Source organism: Pteropus vampyrus, unplaced genomic scaffold (genome assembly GCF_000151845.1).
Source record: "Pteropus vampyrus isolate Shadow unplaced genomic scaffold, Pvam_2.0 Scaffold515, whole genome shotgun sequence".
Lineage (NCBI taxonomy): Eukaryota > Metazoa > Chordata > Mammalia > Chiroptera > Pteropodidae > Pteropus > Pteropus vampyrus.
In genome coordinates this window covers 329573-354891 of record NW_011889296.1, presented here as the reverse complement: position 1 = coordinate 354891, position 25319 = coordinate 329573, and the positions used below count along the sequence as shown (strand labels likewise).

Below are 25319 nucleotides of genomic sequence, written 5' to 3'. Positions count from 1 at the left end.
CCTCCTGCTGTGTGGCTCAGTTCCTAACAGGCCACTGGTCAGCGGCCCATGGGTTGGAGACCCTTGGTGTAGACCATATCAAATCTTTGCCTAATGAGCCTTCCGTTTGAGTTCGGCACATGTCTGCTCAAATGCCCATTCATTCAGCCAGCCTTCGGTGGCCATCTCTGTGAGTGGCTCTGTCTCAAGTAAAGCTACCATGTGGTTCTTGGTCCTGAGATCTGCTTTTGGGATGTGAGGGCGATCTGGCTGTAACATTTGTCACCTCATTGATCTCCAGGGTTGATTCCACTGATCTGGGTGGCTAGGCGAGTGTCCCCTTCCTCCCTCACCACTGCGTGCGTGTCCCTCCTGAAGCTGCGCGCTCGGTGGAACAGCACGACCTTCCTTGATGGAGGAGAGGGCCGTTCTTCGGTCAGAGGAATATGAGTAGCTGCACTCCCCTGCTAGAACCTCCACACAAGCTCACAAGAAACTCTGCCTTTGGAGAATCAGCTAAGACGTCAAATAGGTTCCATTCGAGCTCGGTCTTGGAAGATGAGTAGGAATGGTCTAGGCTAAGATGGGCAGCAGAAAGGCAGGGAGATGTGACGGCATGAAGGCGCCAGGGTGCTTTTGGAGATGGGTAAACAATTTCCCATTGGTGTATGTCAAGGCCTTATTAGTTTAAGGTCAGACTTCTAGGTGAACCGTTAAGTCGCGTTCACTGATGTCCTATGACCTTTGCTTCACCTCCCAGCCTTTGTGCCAGTCTTTTGGCCTTTTTGCAATTCCTCGGCGCTTAGCTCAAAAGCTGTTGCTGAAATATGCTATTTCCATTCATTCTAAATTTTGCAGCAATCACTCTAGCTGAACGGCTTAGGTATATAACCTTGGTTTCTCACAGCAGCAGAATGAGGCCTTTTCTCCCTAGGTAGAGTCCAACCTAAGGAAGCAGAGCCCGCCATGGGGTGGGGGGAGTGGCACAAAGTCTCTGAGGACACCTGGACTCCATGTGCTAGGCCTTTGCTGCCCCGTGTCTGCTCTCAACCAAATGGCCTGTTTGTTTAGCTGCTGACTGCTGACTTCATTAGAGGGACATTAAGACACTGGTGCTTTGAGTGTGGCAAGGTCATGAATCATCCTCGTGTGGACTCTTAAAGAAACTATTAGGAGACGAGCCTAAGTGCGCCATCCCTAGTCTGCTGACGAGCTGTGGCCCCACTGCTGGCGGGGAAGGGACCCAATGGCCACAAGCTAGAGCTTTTGCAATGAAGGTGAATCCCCCTCCATTTGTCTGGCGTCTAGGGCTTTTCACAAAATGTCTTCCATCGATCCTCATAAACAAACCCTGAACGTGGGCAAGGTGATTTGTGTCGCCATTTTCCCAAGGCAGAGATCGAGCCTCAAGGGGTTAAGTGGTTCCAAGTGGTTCCAGTATTACTGAGAAGCCAGCGCAGCCGTGGCAGGGTGGCTGTCGGCAGAGGCAGCACGCAGTCCCCAGGCGCCGCGCACTGTTCACAGCACACCCACCTTAAGGACCTCCGGATGTTTGCCACGTTAGTGCCAAACTAGTACAGCAGGATCAGGTTCGACCTGCATAAATCTATTTTAGTGTATTTTAATTGCTTGTAAACCAAGTGTTTCCTGGATATGCCACTGACCATGAATAATTAGAATCATTTCAGTGACTGGCTTTTTCGAAAGTGAATGAGAAAGCAGACAAAAAAGGGCTGCTCGAGACGGAAAGGCGTTTGAGAAAGCCGGAGTGGGAGTGTTGTTTCAGCCTTCTCCCGTTTTGTTTTGGTTTTTTTTTCATGATGTCACTAGAGCCGCCTGTTTTTCAGCTCCTCTGGCTGCCCTTCGTTTTTTATGTGTCTCTCATGCTAAGAAATGCCAGCTGCTAACAACGACGGGGCCCAAGTGGCCACATGTCAAAGTCATTCATTCATTCCACAAAGACGTCTGCGGCGCCTACTGTGTGCCATACCACATCTTGAGGATAAAAAAGGAAGAAGGCCTAGTTCCCGACCTTGAAGAGAACACTGCCTACTGGGGAGACAGGCACATAAACGAGCAGCTACACTATGACGTGGTGGGTGCCAAGATAGAGAGCTGGACAGCAACTGTGGGGATGCAGAGGAGGGACGCGCTCCATCCGGAGGAGACGAGGCCAAGGTGGCACAGAAGCAACATTTAGCAGGGACTCGAAAGAAGTGGGGGAGTTGAGCAGATAAAAAGGAACAGGAAGAGACACTACACTTTAGAGGCCACAGCCCAGACCACGGTGTCACGTGAGACTGGAGAAGTCAGCCGGGCCAGACTGCGAAGGTCTTTGTATGTCCTGCTTTCCCCTGCAGTCTCTGGGGAGCCCACCCCAGATTTGAAGCAAAGGGAATGACATGATCAGATCTGAGTTTTGGAAGGAAGGCTCAGGGACGGAGGGGAGAGAGGGGCATCAGTTAGAGGTTGACTTGGCACAGCTTTGCATCGTCTCCGCTATGGACTGCACGGGCTCCTTGCCTGTGCAGCTAGTACAGTACCCACCACAGCGCATTGCAGTTACTGTTGCCACAGAACCGCGCACACAGTGCTTAGGAGACGTTAGTGTCAAGTGAATGTCAATACTGACGACTGAGTCAATAGGTGCTAAGCAAGTACAACTCTGTGTCGCCCCAAGTAACCACTGTAATGGATATACCAGAGAGAAATCCTGCTCCTACGGGGCATGAGGCTCACCCGTGGCTTTTCCCCTGCCTCCGCTGAGCCTGTTAATCTATCATTGCCCATCACGGACGAAGGATGTCCTATTCAGGGAAGACGAGAAAATTGTTTACAGAGCTGGTTACAACTAGCACTCTGTTCTTTCTCATAAATGAATTTTTGATGACTTGTTTCAAATGTATCTTTGTTATCCTCATTCTGTTCTTTCTGCCTGTCTTACCTTCTCTCCCTTCCTGTTTAAATCTTACTTATCGTTCAAGGCCAGTTCAGCTGCTTCCCATCCCTTCCATGAAGCCTTACCCACTACCCAGCCCCCATACTCAGAACTAAGACTTCCACTTGAGGTCTTACAGCCTCACGTCTGACATTCATCTTATCATAGTCGCTCCTGTACCTGTCCACCTCCTTGACTAAACTGTAAGCTCTTCAAGGCCAGGGCTTGTGTGTCTCATCATTGCCTGCCCAGCAGCAGTCTTCCTGCATCCTGCCCCCGTAGATAACCAGTGTCTTTAAGTAATGCCCAAAGCACATTGCTCACTGTCCGATGTCCCCTGAGACATAATGCCGGTCTTGGTAGTACCCTATTCCCCTGTCTGTCTTCTTGAAAACGGGTAGATATGTTTTCCTTCATCTGCCAAATGGCAAGGGGAAAAAAATCATTGCTTACGAAACAATGAGAATATCTCACAAACATAGAGCTCCCCTAGTCTTGTAACATTTCAGGTATTTTGAAAGCACAAAATCCAATGGCTCTAAACAAAGCATTAGCGTACTGACCCATAAGTTCAAATCTTTGCCAAGGAGCTTACTGTGTGATGAGACTCACCTACGGTGCTGAACTAGCTCTACTTGGAGCACATTAAGCATCCAATACCAGGAATTCAAGTTTTCCAGGCAGAAATGTCCAGCGGGCCGTTAAAAATGCAAGTCAGAGGCTGGTGATAAACACTGGCCCCAGAGAAGTGATGAAAACAACAGCAGAGTGTGAAGTCTTTCAGAGACACAGAGCTGAGAGTACAACCTAGAGGCACCTATATTTTAGGGACAGGTGAAGGAAGAAGATCTATAGAAGGAGGCCGAGAAGGAAGAGGGAGAGGCGTGGTGATGAGAGAGAAGATAGTGCCAAAATAGAGAGGTATTCGATGACGTGCTGGAGAGAGGTCAAGTCAGCTGAGTGATAACTGGAAAGAGGACATTAGATTGGGCGAGTAGGCAGTGACTCTTAGGTCCCTAAAGCAGGAATAGCATATCCAGGGTGCATAGGACTCCATCCCTCCCAGCCCCCACCCTGACCACCATGGGTTACAGTGGCCATGGCCCATTTTCCTGCCGAACCTAGACACAGCCTCAGAATCCTTCTCAACACAGCGCAAGCACCCACTACCAATCGGAGTTGCCAACAGGTTCCCATCTCTTTGCCATCCTGGGTTGAAGTGTCAGAAGTGAAGAGCCCAGAGTAATGAAGAAAAGAGAGATCTTAACAAGTTTAGCAGCGAAGGAATAGAGAGAGGGCAGTTACTTGGAAGGAACAGAGAGGATCGAGGCGAGGCAGTGCTTACTAATCCTCCAACAGAATCCATTTTCAAGGTCATCTCAGCCCTTGTCCAGCACGTAGAGCGATAACCCTATACTCTCCCTTCTCCCATCCCCACCGTTTGCTAAGGAAAAATTGATGTAAAAAAAGCTTCTTGTGCAGGCTTCTTTCCAAAATACTCATTTCATTAACAGAGACATATGGTTTAGCCAGAGCTGGCCCTGTGCAGATTTGCGAAGGAGGGATTCTCTCCCCGGGGGCTGTTCCCCCAAACTCCTGAAACCACATTCAGAGGGAAAGCCTTGGCCTGCCAGGGGCCCTGCGCTTGTCTCTTCGGCCGCCGCCTGTGTACCTCACCAATGTGCTGCCCCCCACTTTCCTTTCCTTTCCATCACCTCTGTCCCCACACCCTGCTTTCCCACCACTTCCAATTTCTCATTTCTCCTCCTCTCTTCCACTTTTCTTGTCTTTCATTTGAATCCTTCTCTTTTTCATCCCTCTCCCCTCTTTCTGGGTTAGCTCTTTGGAATTCACTCTCATTCAGCCTGAACGGGCATTTGTCAAGAAATCCGGTTCTGCTACTGTCCATTATATGCAGAATTCCTGTTTCTTTATGCAGTTGATAAAGCACCATTAATACTGATAACAATAATAATAATAATATCTAGCATTTAATAACATTTACTGAGTATTTTCTGTGCGCCACACACTGCCCTTGACTGCTTTACATGAAAAGCAGCAACTCCATATTTTACGAACAAGACTCAGGGCTCATCCTCTAGGACTCCAGAAATCTCAGTCTTTAAGCGCTATGCTCATTACTTCGTGGTGTAGTAGAAAGCCCTCTGCGCTGCAAGTCCAAGGCCATGGCTTAAAGTTCACATCTGTTACTGAGCACAGTGATGTTGGACAAGTCGCTTCTCTTGTTCAGTGTCCCACACATAGGAAGGCGTTTTATTGTGCTCCGTAGCACACAGTTAGGCTTGGATTCATTCCTCTGCCCTTCCTGTGATTTTCTCTCTATATATATATATTTAGATTTTCATCTCCTTGAGGACAGTCGCCAGAGCTTATTCTCTTTTTGGACTCAGCTCCTCGCCCCGCCTCCACTAGGGCCTAGAATAATGCTCAGCACCTAGCACAACATGTGCATGTGCATCTGTGACTGTGTACACACACAGCACACACACACACACACACACACACACACACACATTGCTGTGCACCAACCAGTATAGGAACGTGACTGAATACAGTACACTAAAGGGCTATGCGTTTGTTCATGGAACCTCTAAGCACGTGAGCTATTGAAATAATACTGGTTAATATTGCGTATACTCTGCTTAAATATAATCGATGCTTAAATAAGCTAATATTTCTTAGGTTTATCTGATTATTTAAGAACCTTTCTTTCTATACCAAGAGTTAAAATACCATTAAAACATACAAATAATAAAACTACGTCCAGGCCCTATTCATTCATTCACTCACTCATTCAGACAGCTCGTGGCACTAGGATACGAGCCTCACCACGAAGCAGTTCTTAAGTCCCGACTCTGTGTTCCAGGTGTGAGGTGACTACTGCAGATGGGACACAGGTGTAGTGTAGACAGGTCTCCAAGAGACACCAGGTCTCCACCATTATGTCTACCTCCACATGCTCTGGACACTCCTAACTGGCCCTTGGGGTGCTGCCTCCTTACAGTTCAGTCCCACGACTAGTGAGGTTCTTATTTTTGTTTGTTCGTGTCGTAAAGCCATGGCAATAAAATTTATTGTCAATAATACCGCCACAATTTTATGTCCTTAAATGTACCATAAATGACATTTATAATAACCGAATTTCCTGTAAACAGAAATGTTTTTCTGAGGAAAAGAGGGCTTTTTTGTTTCCATCGTGGTTGGGCTCAAGTTCTTTGATGGAGTAATTGGGGATCTAGGAAAGGTTGTGAAGCGTCATAGGGTGATTCGAGACAAGCGATGCTCGTCCTGGTCAGGGCCCACGTCACAGTCAGCAGCACCAGGCCCCCAACTGAAGGCACAGCAGAGCGTCGGGGCCTGTGAGAGGGCCTGACTCCTCAGCCTGGGATTCCTGGCGTCCCATGCTCCCCTTTTCTCTCTTTAGCCACCTTACAGCACTTGCCAGTCCGCAGACTGGTCCCACACTCTTTTGTCTGCACTGGCGACCCGCAACCCAAGCCTAGCATTGCCTGTTTGCAATCACCGCCCCCTCCCCCGCCCCGCTTTGAGACTCTAACTCTCCCTACTGGCTGTGAATCTCCTCAGAATCCCAAACACATTTTATTTCGTTCGTTCAACAGAAATGAATTGGTCAGCTATTATTTTCCAGGCCCGTGCTAAGAACGATAGGTGGTATAAATATGATGAAAAGAGTATTCTTCCCTGGTGGCGCTCTGGCCAAGGGCCAGAAAGACAGACAGAGTGAACTCTGAGTCCCTAGTACACTGCCTATGACTGCCAGCCTATGGGTTCTTCCTCTCAGCCTAGAAATATTCTTAAGACCCTCCCATCTTACAATACCCAGTCCAGCCCAGCCCCATCCCTGTATCAAACTCTTAAAAGAGAAGAATGTGTCCTTACCATCACTGTCATCGCCACTTCCTCCCATGCGACTCTTCAGCCCGCCCCAGACAGGCCTTGTCCACACCCTCCACTGACTTTGCTGCAGCAAAGGTGTCCTTCACGTGGACAAATCAGAAGACTGTCCTCCTCTCATTTAACCTCTGTGTAGTGTCTCAGATTGTGACCAGAACTGTTTCCGCTCCCTCTATGCACCTCTGAAGTGTCGGCTGTTCTCCATGAGGCGTTCGTCGCCTTGCTCACTCTGTAGCAAACGTCCCCTGCCAGCCAAAGCAATCCCTTGGCAGCTCTCATGCAATCCCTTCATATCATTGGTAACTCCCAAATCTAGAATACACAGCCTGTGTGTGAGGCCCAAGCTGTCTCCTAAATCGGAAAGCACTATGTCACCGGGGTCCTGGCCCTCCACATGCTCCCACGGCACCCCTCACACACACGTGCAGCCCACCAAGAACCTTTGTCCTCTGCCCGTGTTCCTCATCCTGTTAAGGCGCCTCCTACACATTCCACACCCAATCTATTGTTCAGTCCTACTCATGCTGTCTTCAGTTTTCCAATGTCTCCTTTCCTCCCACAGCTCTCCGGGCTTGGGCCGCGTGACCGCTCCCCGTGAGAAGCAGCCTTCTCACGGGTCTCTGATCTCCCTGCTCGCGCTGCTCCCCTCAGATGCCACTGCATCCTCCACACCGTGAGGCCTGCGAAGGGCACGGCTGGCCTGTTCTTTGCGCACTTGCTCAGTCCCTTCTACTGAATGTGTCTTATAGTCCGTGTACCTCAGTGACCATGCTAGCCGGGCGCATAGTGGGGAATAAATGTCGAAGGGAGGGTCCGATGAGTGGCTGGCTGCTCCGGCTTTATGGCTTTGTGTCCTATGACCAAATAGAGTTATGAAGGAGTAAGAGCAACCCTAAGGCTTCCTCCAAACATCTCTGTGACCGGGTGGCCAAGTGTATGCCGAGCAGCTTTCATTTCTTTACTCATTGACTCTTGCGTCGAGAAGGGACCGGCCACCCTAAGGTAGCCACTATCTTCAAGTACCGTCCGTCACCCCACATCATACTTTCAATGTACCCCCTCTTCCAGTACCATGCGCCCCTCAAAAACGTGCAAGCTGAGACCCAGAAAGCAAAAGGAGCACCGAGGGAGAAGGGGAAGGGTGGAGAAAGCTTAGCACCTCTGTCCTGCCTTTGCTGAGATCAAAGCGCGCTTCCCACGGGAAGGCCACTGACCGGCTCATCCCCTGCTCCACCTGCCTGGGAACCGGCCTGCTGCTTGCCCGTTGCCTTTCCTTTCCAGGGCTGCAGGGCAGCGGCAGGGTGGGGCCTCAAGCTGTTTCTAGTGCTTGCCAAATCCCTCCACCCTAACATCTCCTTTGCCTCATGCATCAGATTTCCTTTCCACCTCCCCACTGAGTAACGTGTGGCAGGAGCATATGTAGGGAGGGAGCTGGGGAGAGGTCCGTTTGTCTGCAGGCCCTGGGTGGAGCTACCTAATAGCTTTATGGTCCGGGGGACCCAGGGCTGCTGTGCTTTGTCTGGCCGAAGGACAGGCTCTTCCTTCTTCATGGCGGCTTCAAGTGTCCAGCATTCCCATGGTGTAGAGGCACCGGTTAAGCAGGGGCCTCCGGGCCCAAGAGAAGGAAATTCACGCTGAGTGAAGTCCTACTAAGTGCTGGGTCCTGGCTAGGCCCTTCTGCGTATGTCACCTCACTGGTTTCGAGCAGCCAGATCGGGCGGCCATCGATCATCCCTCTGTAGCAAGAGCGCATGGAGATTAAGACGCTCTCCTGGCGCGCACAGCTCTGTCCGGGTCTGAAAAGCCAGCTCTGCCCGACTCCAAAGTCTGAAAAAGCTGGTGACGCCACGAGTCGGCTCTTCGCATCATTAACTGAATTAACTGAACAGCCAGCTAAACCTTTCGTGAATTCATTTAATTCAACATAATTTTAAAATAAAAGTTTAAAGGGAACCTTTAATGACTTCAGCTCTGCTCTGCAGACTATGCGAAGAGAACATAACAGAACGTTGTACCTTTGTGGAATCCATAGTCCAGTAGAAGAGAGTTAACAAATGCCAAAATAAAAGCGTAACATAACAGAAACAGAGGGACGCCCGAGACGGCCGGCTGGACAGACGGACGGGGAAGAGGGCAGCGCCTTTGCCTTAGATGCAGCCTCTCCCTCCCGGAGGCTCCTGTTGCTTCCCTTGGCCCAAGAAGAGCCTCCCAGGCCAGGCCCGGCCAGCGGCCATGTGGAACTAGATCACAAAACAGGAACTTTCTTAAATCGTCTGTGTCCCCTAGCCTAAGAATAGCATGAATAAGCAGGACCTGGGAATAATATTTGATTGGCGAAGGTGGGGAGGTGTTCAGGACCCTAGCTTGCGTACTACCCGCAGCCACCTGCTTTACCAAATAGTGGGTTACATGGCAGTTAGTGAAAATCAGCACGAGAGGCTCCATCCCAGGAGAGGCGAGTTCTGTTACATGGCAGTTCTGGCCCCAGCTGACCGTCTTGCAACCGTGATCTCTTGGTCAAAGAGGGGACTGAGGTAGGAGAGAACGGGTAACCATGGAGAAGGCACTCAAAATGAGGACATGTTGTTCCGAACACACAGCCCTAAACAGACAGCTCAGCACACGTCCTGCTGACAGGGACTCGGCAGCGCTGCTGTCGCGGATGAGGGCGGACAGGCTCCCTGCATGTGATGTTCGTAGCGCTTTGATGCCAGCGGTTCAGGTCACCCTGAGTGGCTGCTTCGTGGCAGCTGCCTTTCTTCTCTTGCTCTCGCTAAACCCATCTTCCCATACCCGTGAAATAGGTGCACTGCTTGACACCCTCTGGAGGAGGACAGGCTGCCTGAGCAGAGACGGCCACCCCTGTTTGGAGCCTTCTTTTCTAGGGCCGAGCCCATGTGGTCCACGGGCTGATACCAAGGGGCCCTCCTTGGTTAAAAATACAAACCTCTCAAGTTTCTGTGATCACGATGGCGGTTTTGTTTCTGGATGTGTCACTCAGGTGACCCCTCCTATCTGTTCCACATGTGGGTTTGGTAGACACAATCTCTACTGAAGGCCTCTTCCAGCTCCAGAGCTCGGGGCTTCGAGCATCAGAGAGTAAGAACTCCAGAAGCAAGGAACTAGGCCCCTGTCTCTGTTCTAGCTCAGTCCAAAACAAAAAAAAAAAAGAAGCATTATAAGCATTGGCACAGTTTGGGACATTTTCCTTTTAATTAAATGTGTTGAGTTTTCTACCATGAATGTGCAAAAGCCATGTCCCCATCGAATGACTCCCATGGATTCTACAGATCCATAGAGAACGTTCCACAGGCTCTCCCACGGTGCCAGATGTACATCCAGACTCTTCACAAGGATCATTTGGTAGCAATGGCAATAACCCTGGATTATTTGTTAGAGGCTCTTTGAATGACATCAAACTCATGACACATATCAAGATCCCTTTTTTCACGCCCTCTGTACCATTTTCTCTGTGGAATTTGAATTTCCCTGGCTTACTTACCGCCTGACAATATCGCTATTGAAAGCACATAATATTAAGGACCGTATGCTCTCTCTCCAGAGAGTGTGCACAAATACTATTTCTGTTAAAAACTAAACAGAAGTAGCAGCTTTGCATATTTCCCATTCAAAGACTTACTCAATTGAATGATTCCCTTTGTCATGGAGTGTTTTTCCCCAAGCGGGCCCCAATAGAGAAGCTGAATCAGAAATTGTGACTTACCGAAGGTCACAAGGAGTCATCTAGCGAGCTAGAAATAGAATCCAAAAACCTTTCTTTTTATTCCCTGACTTTCAAAACAAATACAGTCTATAACAGAGAAAGAAAAAGTGAAGTAGGAAAACAGTTGCTTTAACATTCCCGGGCCGGGAACTGCAGGCAGCCAGAACTGATGGGCAGCTGCGGTGCTCTGTGAGGACCGGTGAGGTGCTGTCTGCCTTCAAGGGGCTGATCATCCAGAGCCGGGGAGGTCAGGTCACTGGTGAAAGGTCCCTGTGCAAAGCAGCATGTGCTCATGAATGCCTGGACAACCGCAGAGGAAGTCTCGTCCGTCTTCATAGGCCCCACAGCAGCCAGCACCGTGACCTGCATGTGACTTGCAGGCAAGCACTGTCTATTTGTTGAACAAGGGCCATAAGAGAGGTACCACCAGCACGCTCTGGGAGTTGGTGGAGAACGAGGGACAGCTTTGTGAAGGAGGTGACATTTGAGCTGTGCCCAGAAGGATGGGGAGGATTTTTACAGGCAGCAGGGATAGGGGGAGGGCCTTTGCAGGCTCCAGGAAAGATGGATGACAAAGACCCTAAGGGAGACAAAGCGTGGTTCGGGTTGGGAGCGCTCAGCGCAGGCCACCGTGGCTGGAGAAGGGCCCCAGGGAGGCAGGACGAGCTGAGGCTGCAGAGAAAAGTTGAGACCTGAGCAGAGACAACCTTGAACAACCAACTAAAGAATTTAGCGGTGGACTGTCCCTGGAGGTCTTGAACAGGCGGTTGGCGCCTCTGGGACAGGGCTCCTGCTGCATCGTCCCTCCCTGCACACCTGGCACCACCAGCCTTGGCGATAGCGGGGGATTCCTTTTGATTGTTCTGTTTGTACATGGTTCAGTGTGGAGGTTTTTTGTGGTTTACTTTGTTTTTTGGCCTTTCCCTTTCCTTACAGTTTTTCACAGCATATGGTCCTGATTATGTGCTGGAAATCACGCCAAGCTGCCGGCCAGACCGCAATGAGCCCCACCGAGTCCAGCAAATCCTCAGCTACATCAAAGGTGAGCGCCACCCCTCGAGCCCTGCCCTCCTCGCTCCGCCCAGCTCGCGGTGGCCTGTCAGTGGGGGCTTCCCCAGATACCGTTTGGCTTTCGGTGACTAGTCGTTCTGCTCATTTGGAAGGGAGACCTCTTCTTGGCCTGACAGATCGTACTGGGAATTCCACACTGGCCACTCTGGTCGGGACTGTCATTTGGCCAGCTAATATCACCCTCAGGGACACAAAAGTTTCAGCTCTGGGCACCTCCAGTGGAAAACAAGTACTTTTTTTTTTCTTTCCAAAGGGCGACAGTAAAACCCTCTTCGAGGTGAGGGAAGTTCAAGTCGATTCAGACGTGGAGAGCACAGGGCTCGCCCACACTCCGTTGCGACACGGTTCCTTGGTCCATTAGGACCTTGAGAGACTGTGGGCTTCAGATGGCCGGGCGCAGGCTCCCCTATCTCACCTGTCACCTTATCTTTCCCTTCCCTAAGACTGCCCTACAATTATTGTGGCCTCTGGACAGAGGAAAAGTAGCCGTCACCAGGTTATTGCCCTCTCGATCGCAGTGTTTCCCTGTTAAATTGAATTTGTATGCGTGTGTGAATATTGTTTTGGATCCTAATTGTTTGCACAGTTAAGAAGCCAAGGGTATCACATAGCCTGTCTGCTCACATAATGAGCAAGGGCGCACCAGCCCTCCTCTGTATTCCTACTTTGCTGAACGCTTCTGTCCTGAATGAGTGTTGGATTTTGCTAAATGCTGCTGAATGCCGATCGAACCCCACGGCTGCTTCCCAGCTCGACGCCCTCGTGGGAGTAGAATCTAGCATGACAGGAATGCACGTTCTGTGCCTGACTTAGTGTGAGGGGACACATCGTGTCCTCGGGGGTCTTTGCCGAGGGTGACATTAAGGCTCTATCCTCTAACAGGGTCCGGTCTGTGACAACAGCCGAGTCCATAGGCAGGAACTCCACATCCCAGGCTCCTCTGGCCAGAGAAAATTTTCTAAGTTCACAAGCCATAAACTCATAAGGCTGTGCTCACGGCAGTGCCATTGCCTCTCGAAGGCGCCCTGGACATCTCAGCCTTCTCCTGACCCCACAGGTCCTCATTTCCTAACCAAGTCGTCCATCCTCCCTTGTCCAACCTCTCAGGCCTTTAAAATCCTTCTATTCCTGCCCTGTCTTCTAAAATCTTCTATTCCTGGTCCTCGCTGTGCTGCAGCCCTAGCTTCTTCCTGCCCCTCTCAGACCCAGGACGCACTTCCCGTTTCCTTTGGGGCTGATCCTGGACAACCTTCTCTTACCCATCCATGTTCCTTCAGCATTGCCATTCCCCCCGCCCCCCCCCCCCCATCTAGGCTCTAAATCCTGGTAGAGCGCATACAAAGCGGTAAGAACAGAGAAACTAAATTGAGTCTCTGCAGCTACTTGCTCACACCTGCGTATGTGCAGATATCTGTATGCCCCGCACACACACCCAGACACACATCTCCAGAGAGTGGTGACATCTTGCTATTGAGGAAATGGAAATGACAAGTGAGAGAAGACATAAGGAATGTGATTCAAAGGGAAGAGAACTAGGAAAGGTAAGAAACGCAAAAGAGGAACACATTTTTAAAAGATTTGAGATCAAAGACTAGTTTGAGGCTTGGTAAAAAAAAAACAATGGAAAATCTTAGAGGACATGTCAGTTATATATAAGACAAGATTTTTAAAAGATCCTAACAGGTTAAAGCAATAATGTGATTGTGATACAATGAAATTAAAGTGGGAAACCTGTACAGACCAGAATTCAACTCAGGACTTGATGAAAGCATTGCAGAAAAAATATATAGACCAGGAGATGGGTCCTCAAAAGCAACTGGACATACACAAGATGGGAAGACATGGCTAAGCAGCATTTTGTCTGAAAGAGAGTTGGGGATTTTAGTCAACATGGACTTCCGTGTGAGTCACCAGGGCAAGGTGACCTCTGGAGATGCTTGTGTATTGTCAACGTCACTTTGAAAGGGCCTTATACGAATAGGAGCTTGCTCCAGGACGCTATCGCTGAGAGGCCGTCACAGAGCAGAGGACGCAGACAGAGTCAGTCCATGTGGTCCCAGGGCGCAGAGCTAGGACCCATGGGTAGATATTATTAAAAGACAAATTTTCATTCAGTAGAAGGAAGAGTTTCCTAACAGTTACAGCTGTCCAAGGTGTACTAGTCTGCCCAGAAAGCAATGAGGTCTCTGTTGCTGGAGACATACCCGTAGAGGCTGGACAGTCATTTGGCTGTCATATAGTAGAGGGGCTCTTGGCCTTGGGGGAGGATGATTCTACTAGATTATTGTTAAGGTTCCTTCCAACCCTAAGATTCTAGGATGCCGTGCATGACAATGAGAAAATCCAAAAAACAATTAAAAGAATATGAGGAGAGTCGCAGGCTTGGTAGATGAGTCACAGTTGTCGGGTGGAGGGGACGTAATGATGTGTACAGGAAAGAATTGATGAGAAGAAAAGAAAGTAAGTGGCTGATGGTGGGCGGGGAGGAGCCAGAGAGGGCGGACAGCAAGTAGAGGGGCAACGGCGCTGGGAATCTTCACGTTCCGTTTAGCCATCGTTTTCATATTGAGAAGGTCTTGCGTTCTCGCCATGCCAATGAGCAGAGCACCCAAGGCCAAAACTAGGAAGAAATTCAGCTAAACCTACCAAAAATGAGGCTAGAAAGAAGTCCGAACGCTGCTAAAAACGGCCAAGCTTACCCGCTATACTGAGACCGTGCCCCTGCAGCCTCATGACGCACGCTGCCATCAGACAGTGCGTTGCCATGACAATGGTCAGTGTGAAAAGGCTGCTGAATTTTCTGCATTCTGAAGGATTTTCCCGAACCTGCCTACAAGACTGTCATTTGTTCTTTCGTATAAAAACCTCAGTGAGGCTGGCCATCTCTCATCGTGCCCCCCTCAGAGCTCCCCCCACTAAAAATCAAGTGGGGGGACACAAGGCACAGATCGATTTGGGGAGGTGGGGTGACAATGAGTGAGTGGATGGATATTAAGCTCCACTCTATGGGAGGGAGTCGAGCCAGCGTGTGTAGCTGAATTTGTTCAGCCTTCGAGATTGGTTTTTTTTCTCTTTCTCACCGCATCCCTTAGAAGCACAAAAGATGGGATTTGGGACCTATTGGAGATCAAACCTGAGAGGTTCATCTTATAGAGATGTGTTCCATATGCCATGGGATGAGTGGACGGACAGGCAAATTTAGACCTCACCTTATCCCATCTGCTCTGCCCATTAGTCTATCCAAGAAGAAAAAGAAAGACAAAAATAAAAGCATGGAGAGTCAATTCAAGCCTTTAGCTCGATACAGAAAAAAGCTCTTCTCGTGTGGGTTAGAGAGCGGCTCGCACTATCTTCATGTGCCCGCACTCGTTTGCCTTTCCTCTGGTTGACGTGTTCCAGAGGGGTCGGCCCACAGAGAACCTTCCAGAGTTGGAACGGTGCTGACGCACTCAATCTCCAGAGGCCGCTCGGCACGGGGAAACGAGGGTAGAGGTTTTCTCGTCCCTGGTACTGATGACATTTGAATCAAGTAAAGGTCCCTAGGGGAACAAAAGCTTCATGTTGCAGCCCAGGCAGGCCCAACCTTCTGAGTTATGTGTATGTACGTGTTTTATTGTAACTGGAGGTTTCTACACTTGCTCTGAATTCCCAGACTGTACCCCAAGCTTACCTGTAGTAGAAAAGGAAAGAAATGGGGCCAGGAGGTAAGGAGGAGGGGAGGGGAGACACGCCAGAGGGAAGATCATCAGTGCACGGTTGGGGAGACAGGCCAGCAAACTAGTGCACACGTGCGGAAAGACACCGCAGGTGAAATAATAAGAATGATAGCTGTTATTGACAGATGAGGAAACTGAGGCTCAGAGAGGGTAAGTGGCTTAGCCAAGCTCACATTTTCCATATACTGAGCAAGTAGTTACTAAGCAGCTACTATGCTGATAGGTGATGGAACGGACATTTGGACCCAGGTCTGTGTGATTCGGGGCTTTGGAGTCAGGCTGCTTGGCCTTTCTGGTTCCCCTCCTCCCCTTGCAGTGTTGGTTTGTCGAGTCTGCTTGTCATCTCCCACTCCACTTTTCCTAATCGCCCCTGGTAAACCCTTCCCACCCTGCACTGCGCACCTGGCTCCTTCCCCGGGGCTGATGCAAAGCACCTGAAATCTGCACTCTCACTCTCCCTGGAAATGGGAGGAAGACAGCCACAGGTAACACTTGACATTTAGGTGCCTGACCTCAGCCTTTTAGCCCTCTCTACACCCGCCCCCCACCCCTGCCGTGCCCCCATCATCCCACCATACTGTGATCGAAACTTCCAGCTCCATTTTGAGCTGAGTAGAGAAATAAGAGGGAAGGACGGAAGGTGGAAGAAGCCAACCCGCCCAGCTTCTGCCGCCTGAAGTGTGCTGTGGCCACCAGGCCCAGTCTGTGATTTGCAGGTCCTCAGCCTCAAGCTGAGACCCTTTGCACATCTACCGGTAACATCCTCTCCTCGGGAGAACCATTGTGCTGGGTGTGAGCAACACCTCCTCCGGCAGCATGAAGTCTGGATTTGACATTCTTCTAGGGATTAGCAATTGAGGTGTTAGGTCTGGGCATGTCCAAGGCCTGCTGGAGCCGCAAGCTCGAGGCAGGACTCCTGCCTGGTGGGACTGGAAACCATGGGGACTCTGCTTACTTCCACACTTTGTCCCGCTTCCTGGGAAGCCATGAGCATAAGTTGAAAGGCGGGGTGGCTTCCAAGACAGACTCACCATTAGCTTCAGGGCTTTGGGAAGGACTTTGGAGCAGCATTGTGGAGGATGCCTCAGCCAATTTGCATGACTTCAGGTGAGGATCTCTGTGATGTGTGTCCCTTATTTCCCCTTGCCCTCCCCTGTCCTTTCTTCATGCCTCTCCGGCCTGCTGTGGGCCTTTCCAGGAGCCTACAGCCAGGCTATGCTTCCCCATTAATCAGGTCCCTCTCTTTCTTGTTGTTGTTACTGTCGTTAAACAAAAAGATAAGTTATAAAAATATCATGCTGAAAATTTTATAAATTCCAGAATAAAAATGGAGGCTACTCCCCAACATTACAGCAACTTAGTAGCTTTTAATGAACCACGGAAACCCTAGGCAGGTTATTAACAAAGATTTGCAATATCTACCTAAATCCAGGAGGTGGGAGCTACCGTTATCGAAGGCCTGGTGTGCAACACTGCGTGCTGGGTCCTTTACATCCATCATCTCATTTAATCCTCGCGATTACCTCGTGGCGTAGTGTGACTGCCCATAGTCACATAACAAGTAAGCGGTGACTTCAGGGCATGAATCCCGGCCCGATGCCCCTCCTGTCCTTGGCAGCAGTGCTCAGTCACGTCTACTCATCATCTCCTGTCTGCTTTGTCCAGTCGCCGCTTAGTAAACCCTTTCCGCCCTGCGAGGTCTCCCAAAGTGAGGTTGTGAACCAGATTAATTTTAAGAAGTGCGATTGTGTCTCCACTTTAAAACCCGGCTAAATCAATCAATGACTCTTCTTTGGAACGTCTCATGTGTTCGGTGCCATGGGAAATATATGAAAAGTTTTAGACATGGTCTCTCCTTCTGATCAGCGGCTAAGAAGTCTAAATGAGGAAACGAGTAACCCCCTTATATCAGCATATAATAATGGCTGATGCTATGCCGGAGAAGTGGGTGACTATGAATTTAGAGGGGCCGCTCTCAGAAGTCGAGGAGGATTTGAACAGACAGGACTGCAGAAGTGCTCATAAGCGAGAGAAACTCGGACAGGTGGGGTCAGCGGCGGATTGCGGGTTCCCTTGAATGTCAGGCTGAGTCGTCCATATTGGCCACAGTAAAGTGGGAGCCATTCCCGGTTCTGGAATTAAGTCACGACTTGACGCAGTGAGATTTGGGCAGATCGTGGTGGTATTCCAAGAACGAGCCTGCAAGGGCCTGAACTGCAGTGGTGCTGGTAGGCTGATTCCTATCTTGTTCCTCCCGAATGGCCGAGAGCTGTTGGGAGGAGAATCCACAGCACCTCGAGGCGGGTCAAGGCGAATGGGAGATGACTCAGAGATCTCCAGAATGGATGGGGAGCTGTTGGTTAGTTTTACAGAAACATACTTGGCGTGTTCTGTTTTAACATGGTGAATTTGAGGTATGAGACAGTGCCTCAGTACACCTACGTGAAAGAATTTCTTGCAGCCAATTAAAAAGAAATGTTAAAGGATAATTGGATGACACAAGAATATGCTCGTGATAACAATGCTAAGTGAAAAAAAGGCAGGATCCACAATGATTTAATACTACATCGTCTCAATTTCGTAAATATACATAACGCTCGTGTGTGTGTGTGAGTGTGTAGATATGTACAGGAAAAGACTAGAAGAAAAAAAAACACAAAAATGCTAACAGGTAATCTTTGGTGGTAGGATTGGAATTCTGGATAATTTTGTACGTCTTTGTTCTTTTTCTGTAGTTTTCAAAATTTCTATCATGAACGTGTATTCCTTTTACAGTCAGAAAAAAGAAGTAATACATGTTTGGGTTTTTTAAAGAAAAAGAGAAGATAATAATCTTTTATCAGACCTTATGTCCCAGTTTGTTGTTTCTAAAATCTGGTCACCAGAGGACCGCAGAGTGGGTGTTTTACATGTCTCAGGAGCTGTTTCCTTTCTTAGGCACTTCCAGTAGCTCTACGGTTCTTCCACTGGCCTTGCAAAGCAGACCCTCCCTTAGCTCATGTGTAAAGCCTCCTCTGTCTGGTAGAAGGGCAGAAAAATCCAGATAGCTCCCTAGGACCACCTCCCTTTCCAGAATTCTCATTCACTGCAAGGCAGCGGTGTCAGTCTCAGTCTTCTGCCCCATTAATCTCTTCCTCCCACAGCGTTGATTACTGTAGGTAGATCACAAATCTTAAAACCAGGCAGAGTGGTTCCTCTTGCTTCTTCTTCAAAATTGTTTTAGCTATATTAATTTCTTTGCCTTTTCATAGAAACTTTAGAATAATCTTTTCTATATCTACAGAAAAATCTCGAAGTGATTTTGTTAGGAATTTTGTTAAACCTGTATATCAATTGGGGGGAAAATATCATTATGTTGAGTCCTCAAATCCATGAACATGGTATGTCTCTCCATTTATTTAGATCTTCGGTTTCCTTCATTAGCGTTTTGTAATTTTCAGCATTCAGATTGGGAACAGGTTTTATACTTGTTTTCCTATTTTTGAATCATTGTGTTTTTCATTTTTGGTTTCCATGTATACATTGCTAGTATATAAAAGTAGAGTTTTTGTATATTGTACTTATGTCTTGTGACCTTCCCGAACTCATTTATTAATTCTAGATTTTTCTTGTGAATCCCTTAGGATTTTCTACATAGATCACCATTCATCTGCAAATAGAGACAGTTTGATTTCTTCCTTTCCAATCTGTATGCTTTCCGTTTCCTTTTCTTGCCCTGTTATGCTTAGTCTTCCAGTAGTATGTTGAATAAAAGTGGTGAGAGCAGATATCCTTGCCTCTTTCCAGAACACAGAGGGAAAACAGTCTTTCATCATTAACTATGATGTTAGCTGTATAGTTAGGTTTTTATAGATATTCCTTATTGAAGCAGTACCCCGCTATATTCCTACTTCTCTGAACACTTTTGTCATAAATGAGTGTTGGGTTTTGATCCAGAAACAGCATTTAACAAAATCCAACATTCATTCATGACAAAAGTGTTCAGAAAAGTAGGAATACAGAGGGATATTGCTTCAATTCAATAAGGAAAATCTATAAATGCCTACAGCTTTATTAAAAAGAATAAACCCCACTTGGTCATGGCGTATAAACACATGTATAGATATAGGTATAGATATAGATGACATAGGTATACACACGTGCATACACACACACACACACACACACACACACACACACACACAAGTATAGATATATAGATATGAATTCTATTCACTCATGTTTGGTGGAGGATTTTCCATTTATATTTATGAGGGATATTAGTCTGTGGTTTTCTTTTGCGTCCTGTCATCATCTGCTTTCAGTGTCAGGGCAATACTGGCCTCATTAAAATTGAGTTCAGAAACATTCCCTTCTCTTCTATTTTCTGCGAGAGATAATATTGAATTGGTGTTAATTCTCCTTTTTAGTGGAATTCTCCAGCGAGACGTATCTAGACCTGGAGATTCCTTTTTTTCAGGAGGTTTTTCATTTGTACTTCAATGCCATTGTGGTCAGAAAACATGCTCTGTATAATTTCACTTCCTCTCTATTTGTCGAGGTTTGTTTTATGACCCAGTACATGGTCTGTCTTGGTATATGTCCTGTGAGTGCTAGAGAATAATTTGTATTCTGCTGCTGTTTGGCAGAGTGTTCTATCAATGTCGGTTAGATCTTGTTGATTGATAGCATTGTTGAGTTCTATATCCTTGCTCATTTTCTGTCTACTTGTTCTATTATCAATTGTTGAGAGAGGGATGTCGAAGTTTCCAACTCTCACTGTAGCTCTATTTCTCCTTATAGCTCTATCCGTTTTTGCTTCATGTATTCCAAAGCTCAGTTGTTTGGTGCTTACATGTTTAGGGTTGCTATACCTTCTGGGTAGATTGACCCTTTTTCCATAATATAATGTTCCTCTCTGTCTGTGGTAATTTTCTTTGCTCTGAAGTCTGTTTTATCTGATGTCAATGTAGCCACTCCTGCTTTCTTTCGATGAATGTTTGCATGGCATACATTATTCTATCCTTTTACTTTCAACCTACTTATATCATATTCGAAGTGAGTTTCTGGTAGACAGCGTGTAACTGGAACATTTCTTTAGCTACTGCCAATCTTTGTCTTTTAATTGGTGTGTTTAGATCATTTACATTCAATGTAATTTTGATATGTTAGAGATTAAATTTGCCATCGTATTTTTCATTTTGTCTTTGTTCCTTCTGTTCTTTGTTTTTCTTTTCTGTTTTTTTCTTCCTCCTTTTGCCTCGTGGTTGGTGAGTTATACCTTTGCTCAAATTCCATTTTGATTCGTCTGTAGTGGTTTTGATTCTATCTCTTCGTATAGGCTTTCGAGTGGTTGTTCTGGGTATATATTATGCATGCATATCTTATCACAGTGTACTGGTGTCAACATTTTACCAGTTTAAGTTAAGTGTAGAAACCAGTTTAAGTTAAGATAAGAAACTTTACTTATCTTTAAGTTCCTTTCCCCTCCCCTGTTTAATATAATTGTCTTAAATATTTCCTATGCATATATTTAGAACTACATCAGTGTTTTGATTTTTGCTTTAATCATTAAACATAATTTAGCAAATCCAAGAGAAGAAAATTCTATTATATTTACCCACATTTTTACTTTTTCCATTGTTCTTTCTTTCTTCCTCATTCCAAGATTCCTTCTTTTATTGTTTCCTTCCCATTTCAAAACCTTCCTTTGGCCGCTCTTTTAGGGTAGGTCTGCTGGTGACAAATTCTCTTAGTTTTCCTTCCTCTTAGAATATCTTTATTTCCCCTTCATTCCTAAAGGACACTGTCACTGAGTATTTTATTTATTTTAATTTTTTTTCTTTCAGCACCTGACAATTATTTTCCTTCAGCACCTGAAAACTTTTCTGTTACCTCCTTCTGGCCTCCATGGTTTTTGATGAGAAAACCACTGTCATTTGAATTCTCTCTCCCTTGTAAGTAAGGCTGTTTCTGTTTTGATGCTTTTCAGATTTTCTTTTTCTTTAGCTTTCAGGAATTTGATTATGACGGGCCTTGGTGTGAATTTCTTCGGGTTTATCCAGTTTGGAGTTCAGTACGTAGGTCTATGTCTTTTGCCAAATTTGGGACATCTTTAGCCATTATTTCTTCAAATACTTTTTCGGTCCCACCTTCTTTCTCTTCTCTCTCTGGGACTTTGGTGACATGAATATTACATCTTTTATCATAGTCTCACATGGTCGCTGAGATTCTGCTCACTTCTTCAGACTATTTTTTTTGTCTGTTGTTCAAATTGGATAATTTCTATTACTTTATATTCCAGTTTATTGATTCTTCTTCTGCCCCCTCCATGCTGCTGTTGAGCCCATTTCTTAAGTGTGGGGTTTTTTTTTTATTTATTTATTGTATCTTTCAGTCTTTCGGTTCTAAAATTTCCATTTAGTATTTTTTCTTCTAGTTCTTTGCTGAGACTTCTTATTTTTTCATTTGTTTCATGTATGTTCATAATTGCTCATTGATGATTTTTTTATGATGGCCACTTTAAACCTCTTGTCAGATATTTTCAACATCTGTATCATCTCTATGTTGGCGTCTGTCGATTGCCTTTTTCTCATTCAAGTCGAGGGTTTCCTGTTCCTCTGACAGCACACAGGCAGGGCAGGGGGGCATCACCCCAGTACCTCTGGGTGGGCATCAAAATCTAGGTTCCCTGCTCCGCTGCCATTGACAGCCTCGGGGGAGGAGGTCACCTCACTACTGACACCAGTGGCTGGGCTTCCTTGCCCCTGAGCAGGGACAGTAGTCTCAGCTTTCCACTCTGCCTTCTCTGACACCATCCCGGCAGGGTGGAAATGGAGCCTGTTTCGTGCTAGGCTAATTTTTTATTTCTGTGTCGGTTCTCGATAAGTTCGGAGGGGGTGCTATTTTAGGTAGGGTGGTCAATAAAGGCCTCCCTGAGGTGATGACATTTGAGAATAGAGCTTCTTGAAGTAAGGGAAAGAGCTTTGCAAAAATTGGGGCGAAGAACATTCTAGATGAAAGCAAGAGCAGTATCAAACACCCCAAAACAGAAATGAATTTGATGCGTTTAATATATATGTTTTAATGTGTATTAGAAATATAACTGTCTCAGCAAACTCTTTGATTTCACAGATAGCATTATTATAGGATGAGGTTAAGTTTCAAAAAAGTGCGTATAGGAGATCTAAATGGTACATGAATATGGTGAAACGTTTGACAATATCAAAGTTTGGAAAGCAAACCCCCATTTAACGGATGAGAGAACTGAGGCGTAGGGGGGCCCATTAGCTTGAGCAAGGTCACAGAACAAGTGAGGGAGGGAGCTGGGGTTCCACTTGAGAGACTGCAGATCGCATCCAGAATTCAGAGCAGGAAATGCAGAGGTTTTCTTCTGCCTGGCGGAGCTGCTGGTTGTTGCATACAACAAATCAAGAACTTTTGAAGATCAGTTGGAGGCCTCTGATGAGTTTAATGAAGCATTTTTTCTTCTGTTCGCCCAAAGTACATGCCTAAAGCAATTATATCGCTTATTCCCCTCCAGCCTTTAGCTCTAAAATAAGAGGCCAAAGAGAAGTTGGAAATTATGAGCAAAAATAAGGTGAATCACTGGGTTCTGGAATGCCTGGCTGTGGACGATTCTCAGTCTACCCGGAGGCCCTTTAACCAGCTGAGGTTCAGGTGCTGTGTGCAGCAGCGGCGCCAAGTCCGGCAGGGCCGAGGGGCATTTACGCTGGAGCAAGCAGGCCCAGCCCCGCTGGCTTCACTGCCACGGGGCAGCCTTTGCAGGGTTCTAGGCGCCAAGTTCCAAAGGATGTTCTGCCGACGTCCCACCCCCACGGACTTCTCTGTCGGACCTGGACACGGACATCTCCAAGCCACAGCCAGGCCACCAAAGAACTCCCGTCTTTTGAGAAAGGGACGCATCTTTCTAAGCTCCTGTTTTCCCACATCCTTCTGCCTATTTGCACCTTCAAGCATATTTTGGAGGGAGATTTCATAAAGATTCCTAAATTGAGTCAGAATTTCAAGTCTATTGTGACATGCAAATTAGTCCTGCTTGCCCGTTGGCAGCAATGCAGCTGAAGTGCCTAGAGACGGGCCATAAAATGAAAACATCAAAGTGATTAAATGTGCCCGAAGAGCATAATTGAGTGCATGAATAAGAGAAAATAAAACAAATTGATTTTCTCCAGTGCCAGAAAAACAGAATAATTGAGAACAAAATAATAGACTTTGAAGTAATCAAAGTGAGGAATGCACCATAGTGACATAGAAACAGCCAGTTGTGGGAGAGATTTATTGTGTTTCTGTTATCATTTTTACAACTTTAATTTCATTAGCTAATAAATACAAATCAATTGAAAAATCAGTCAACCAGAGAGCAGGCAGTCTCAAGCCAAGATTTTTATTCACATCTCTAAAGCAGGCCGAGGCGGTGATCCTTAATCTACTTTCATGAGCACACGTATCCCGCATGAGCTGGAAAACAAGTTAGGCCTCCCTCCCTTGGACGTGACGATGTCCTCTTGTGCCAGTCACTGTCCACATACAGGTGTACAGATTGAGCTTTCAGAAGGGCAGCTTGGACAGCCCGCCGAGATTCCCAACAGACAGAATTGCTTGAGTACAGCATCTTGGTTTACAAAGATGACGTTTTCATGCCACTGACCAGCCATTATGGTCTTATGGTCATTCTGAGTTCACGTGCTGGTGGTGGCGGCGGCAGCTACAGCAACAACAGCAGAAGCACCTGCCACTCTCGCAATATTGCTGAGCATCTGTGGCTCACTGCTTCCACCGTGGTCCCCCACCTCCTCCTAAACACACGCAGACGCACGCACGCACGCACACACGCACACACGCACACGTGCACGCACGACACTGAAATCTAATCTAAAACCAAGAGGGCCAAGCAAGAGTGTGTCACCTCTTTGGTTTCCGGCCTGGCAGCCATGATGCTGGGGAGGATCGGGGAGGGAGCTAGGCTGGGAGACTTCTCATGCTGACTTTAGCAGTGGAGCGCCGGGGACACTATTCTGGGACCAGGTGCTGGGAGGTCACAGAGCAAACACGAGACCACTGCGAAGTATTCGTATGGCTCCTCCAAGGAAACAATCCCTCTGGCTCACTCCTCGGCTGTTCGCACCAGGCTCGGTGGCCCTGTCACCAGGATCTGCACCGATGGCCAAGAGCGCTGGAATTGTGGTTTTCCTTTCACAGACGTATGAGCTGCTCTGGCAGCTGTTGGCACTTCCAGATGTTCATGACACAGCCCGCCTCAGGGCTGCACAGTTAGCGGCCATGCGTTTGGCGCCAGTAAAGGTCTCTGGGACCACTGGGGCTGTAAACCAGGCTGTGCAGAAGGGGCCGGCCATGCTGAGACTGGCGCCGCTCGCTGGCTCCGCCGGGATGGCACGGTGCGTCGAGGTAGCATGCCAGGCAATTTGTCCTGGAGAACTTATCTCCCAGGAAACACCTAGAACTTGAAAGGAGTCTTCCTGACCTTCTCGCGGCATCCAAGGCCTAATCATGATGTGCCTGGAGGTGAGTAGCGAATGTCAACATTTAGCTCCTTTGTGCAAGACCATGAGAGTTTGTCTCCAGTTCAGGCTTAAAATCCCAGCTTCCATTCCCACTAGTGTTTGGGTGGAGCACAATGGAGCAAATGGCTTTCCCAACTCTAAAGCATTATACAGATGGAAGGCTGTATTATTCTTCCTGCTGCTGCTATTCCCATTATCCGGGACTGCCCAGCCCCGAATTTTTCTCTGAAAAAGAAATGCGAAGAAAGCACATGGACCGAAGAACCTGGAGCTGTGACTCCAAAATGCCTGCGCGGCGTTGCCCAGCCCCTCCGATTCACTACTTGGAGGCCGGGCTCCATAGGCTGGCTGGCTGGCTGGCAGGCAAGCAGCCCACTCCTGTGATGTCACCTCAGTTACTTGTGCCTATCCCTCCACATGGAGCCAGCAGA

The 25319-nt window shown here is 47.5% G+C and overlaps 1 protein-coding gene across 1 annotated transcript in view; it reads left to right on the top strand.

The window, feature by feature from the left end:
• HDAC8 (histone deacetylase 8) overlaps positions 1 to 25319 on the top strand; it is a 175908-nt gene that overhangs the window by 143004 nt on the left and 7585 nt on the right. Inside the window, exon 10 of the mRNA XM_011383351.2 lies at positions 11514 to 11619. Within this exon, the coding sequence (XP_011381653.1) occupies positions 11514 to 11619 (106 nt within the window). The remainder of the gene's footprint in view (positions 1 to 11513; positions 11620 to 25319) is intronic.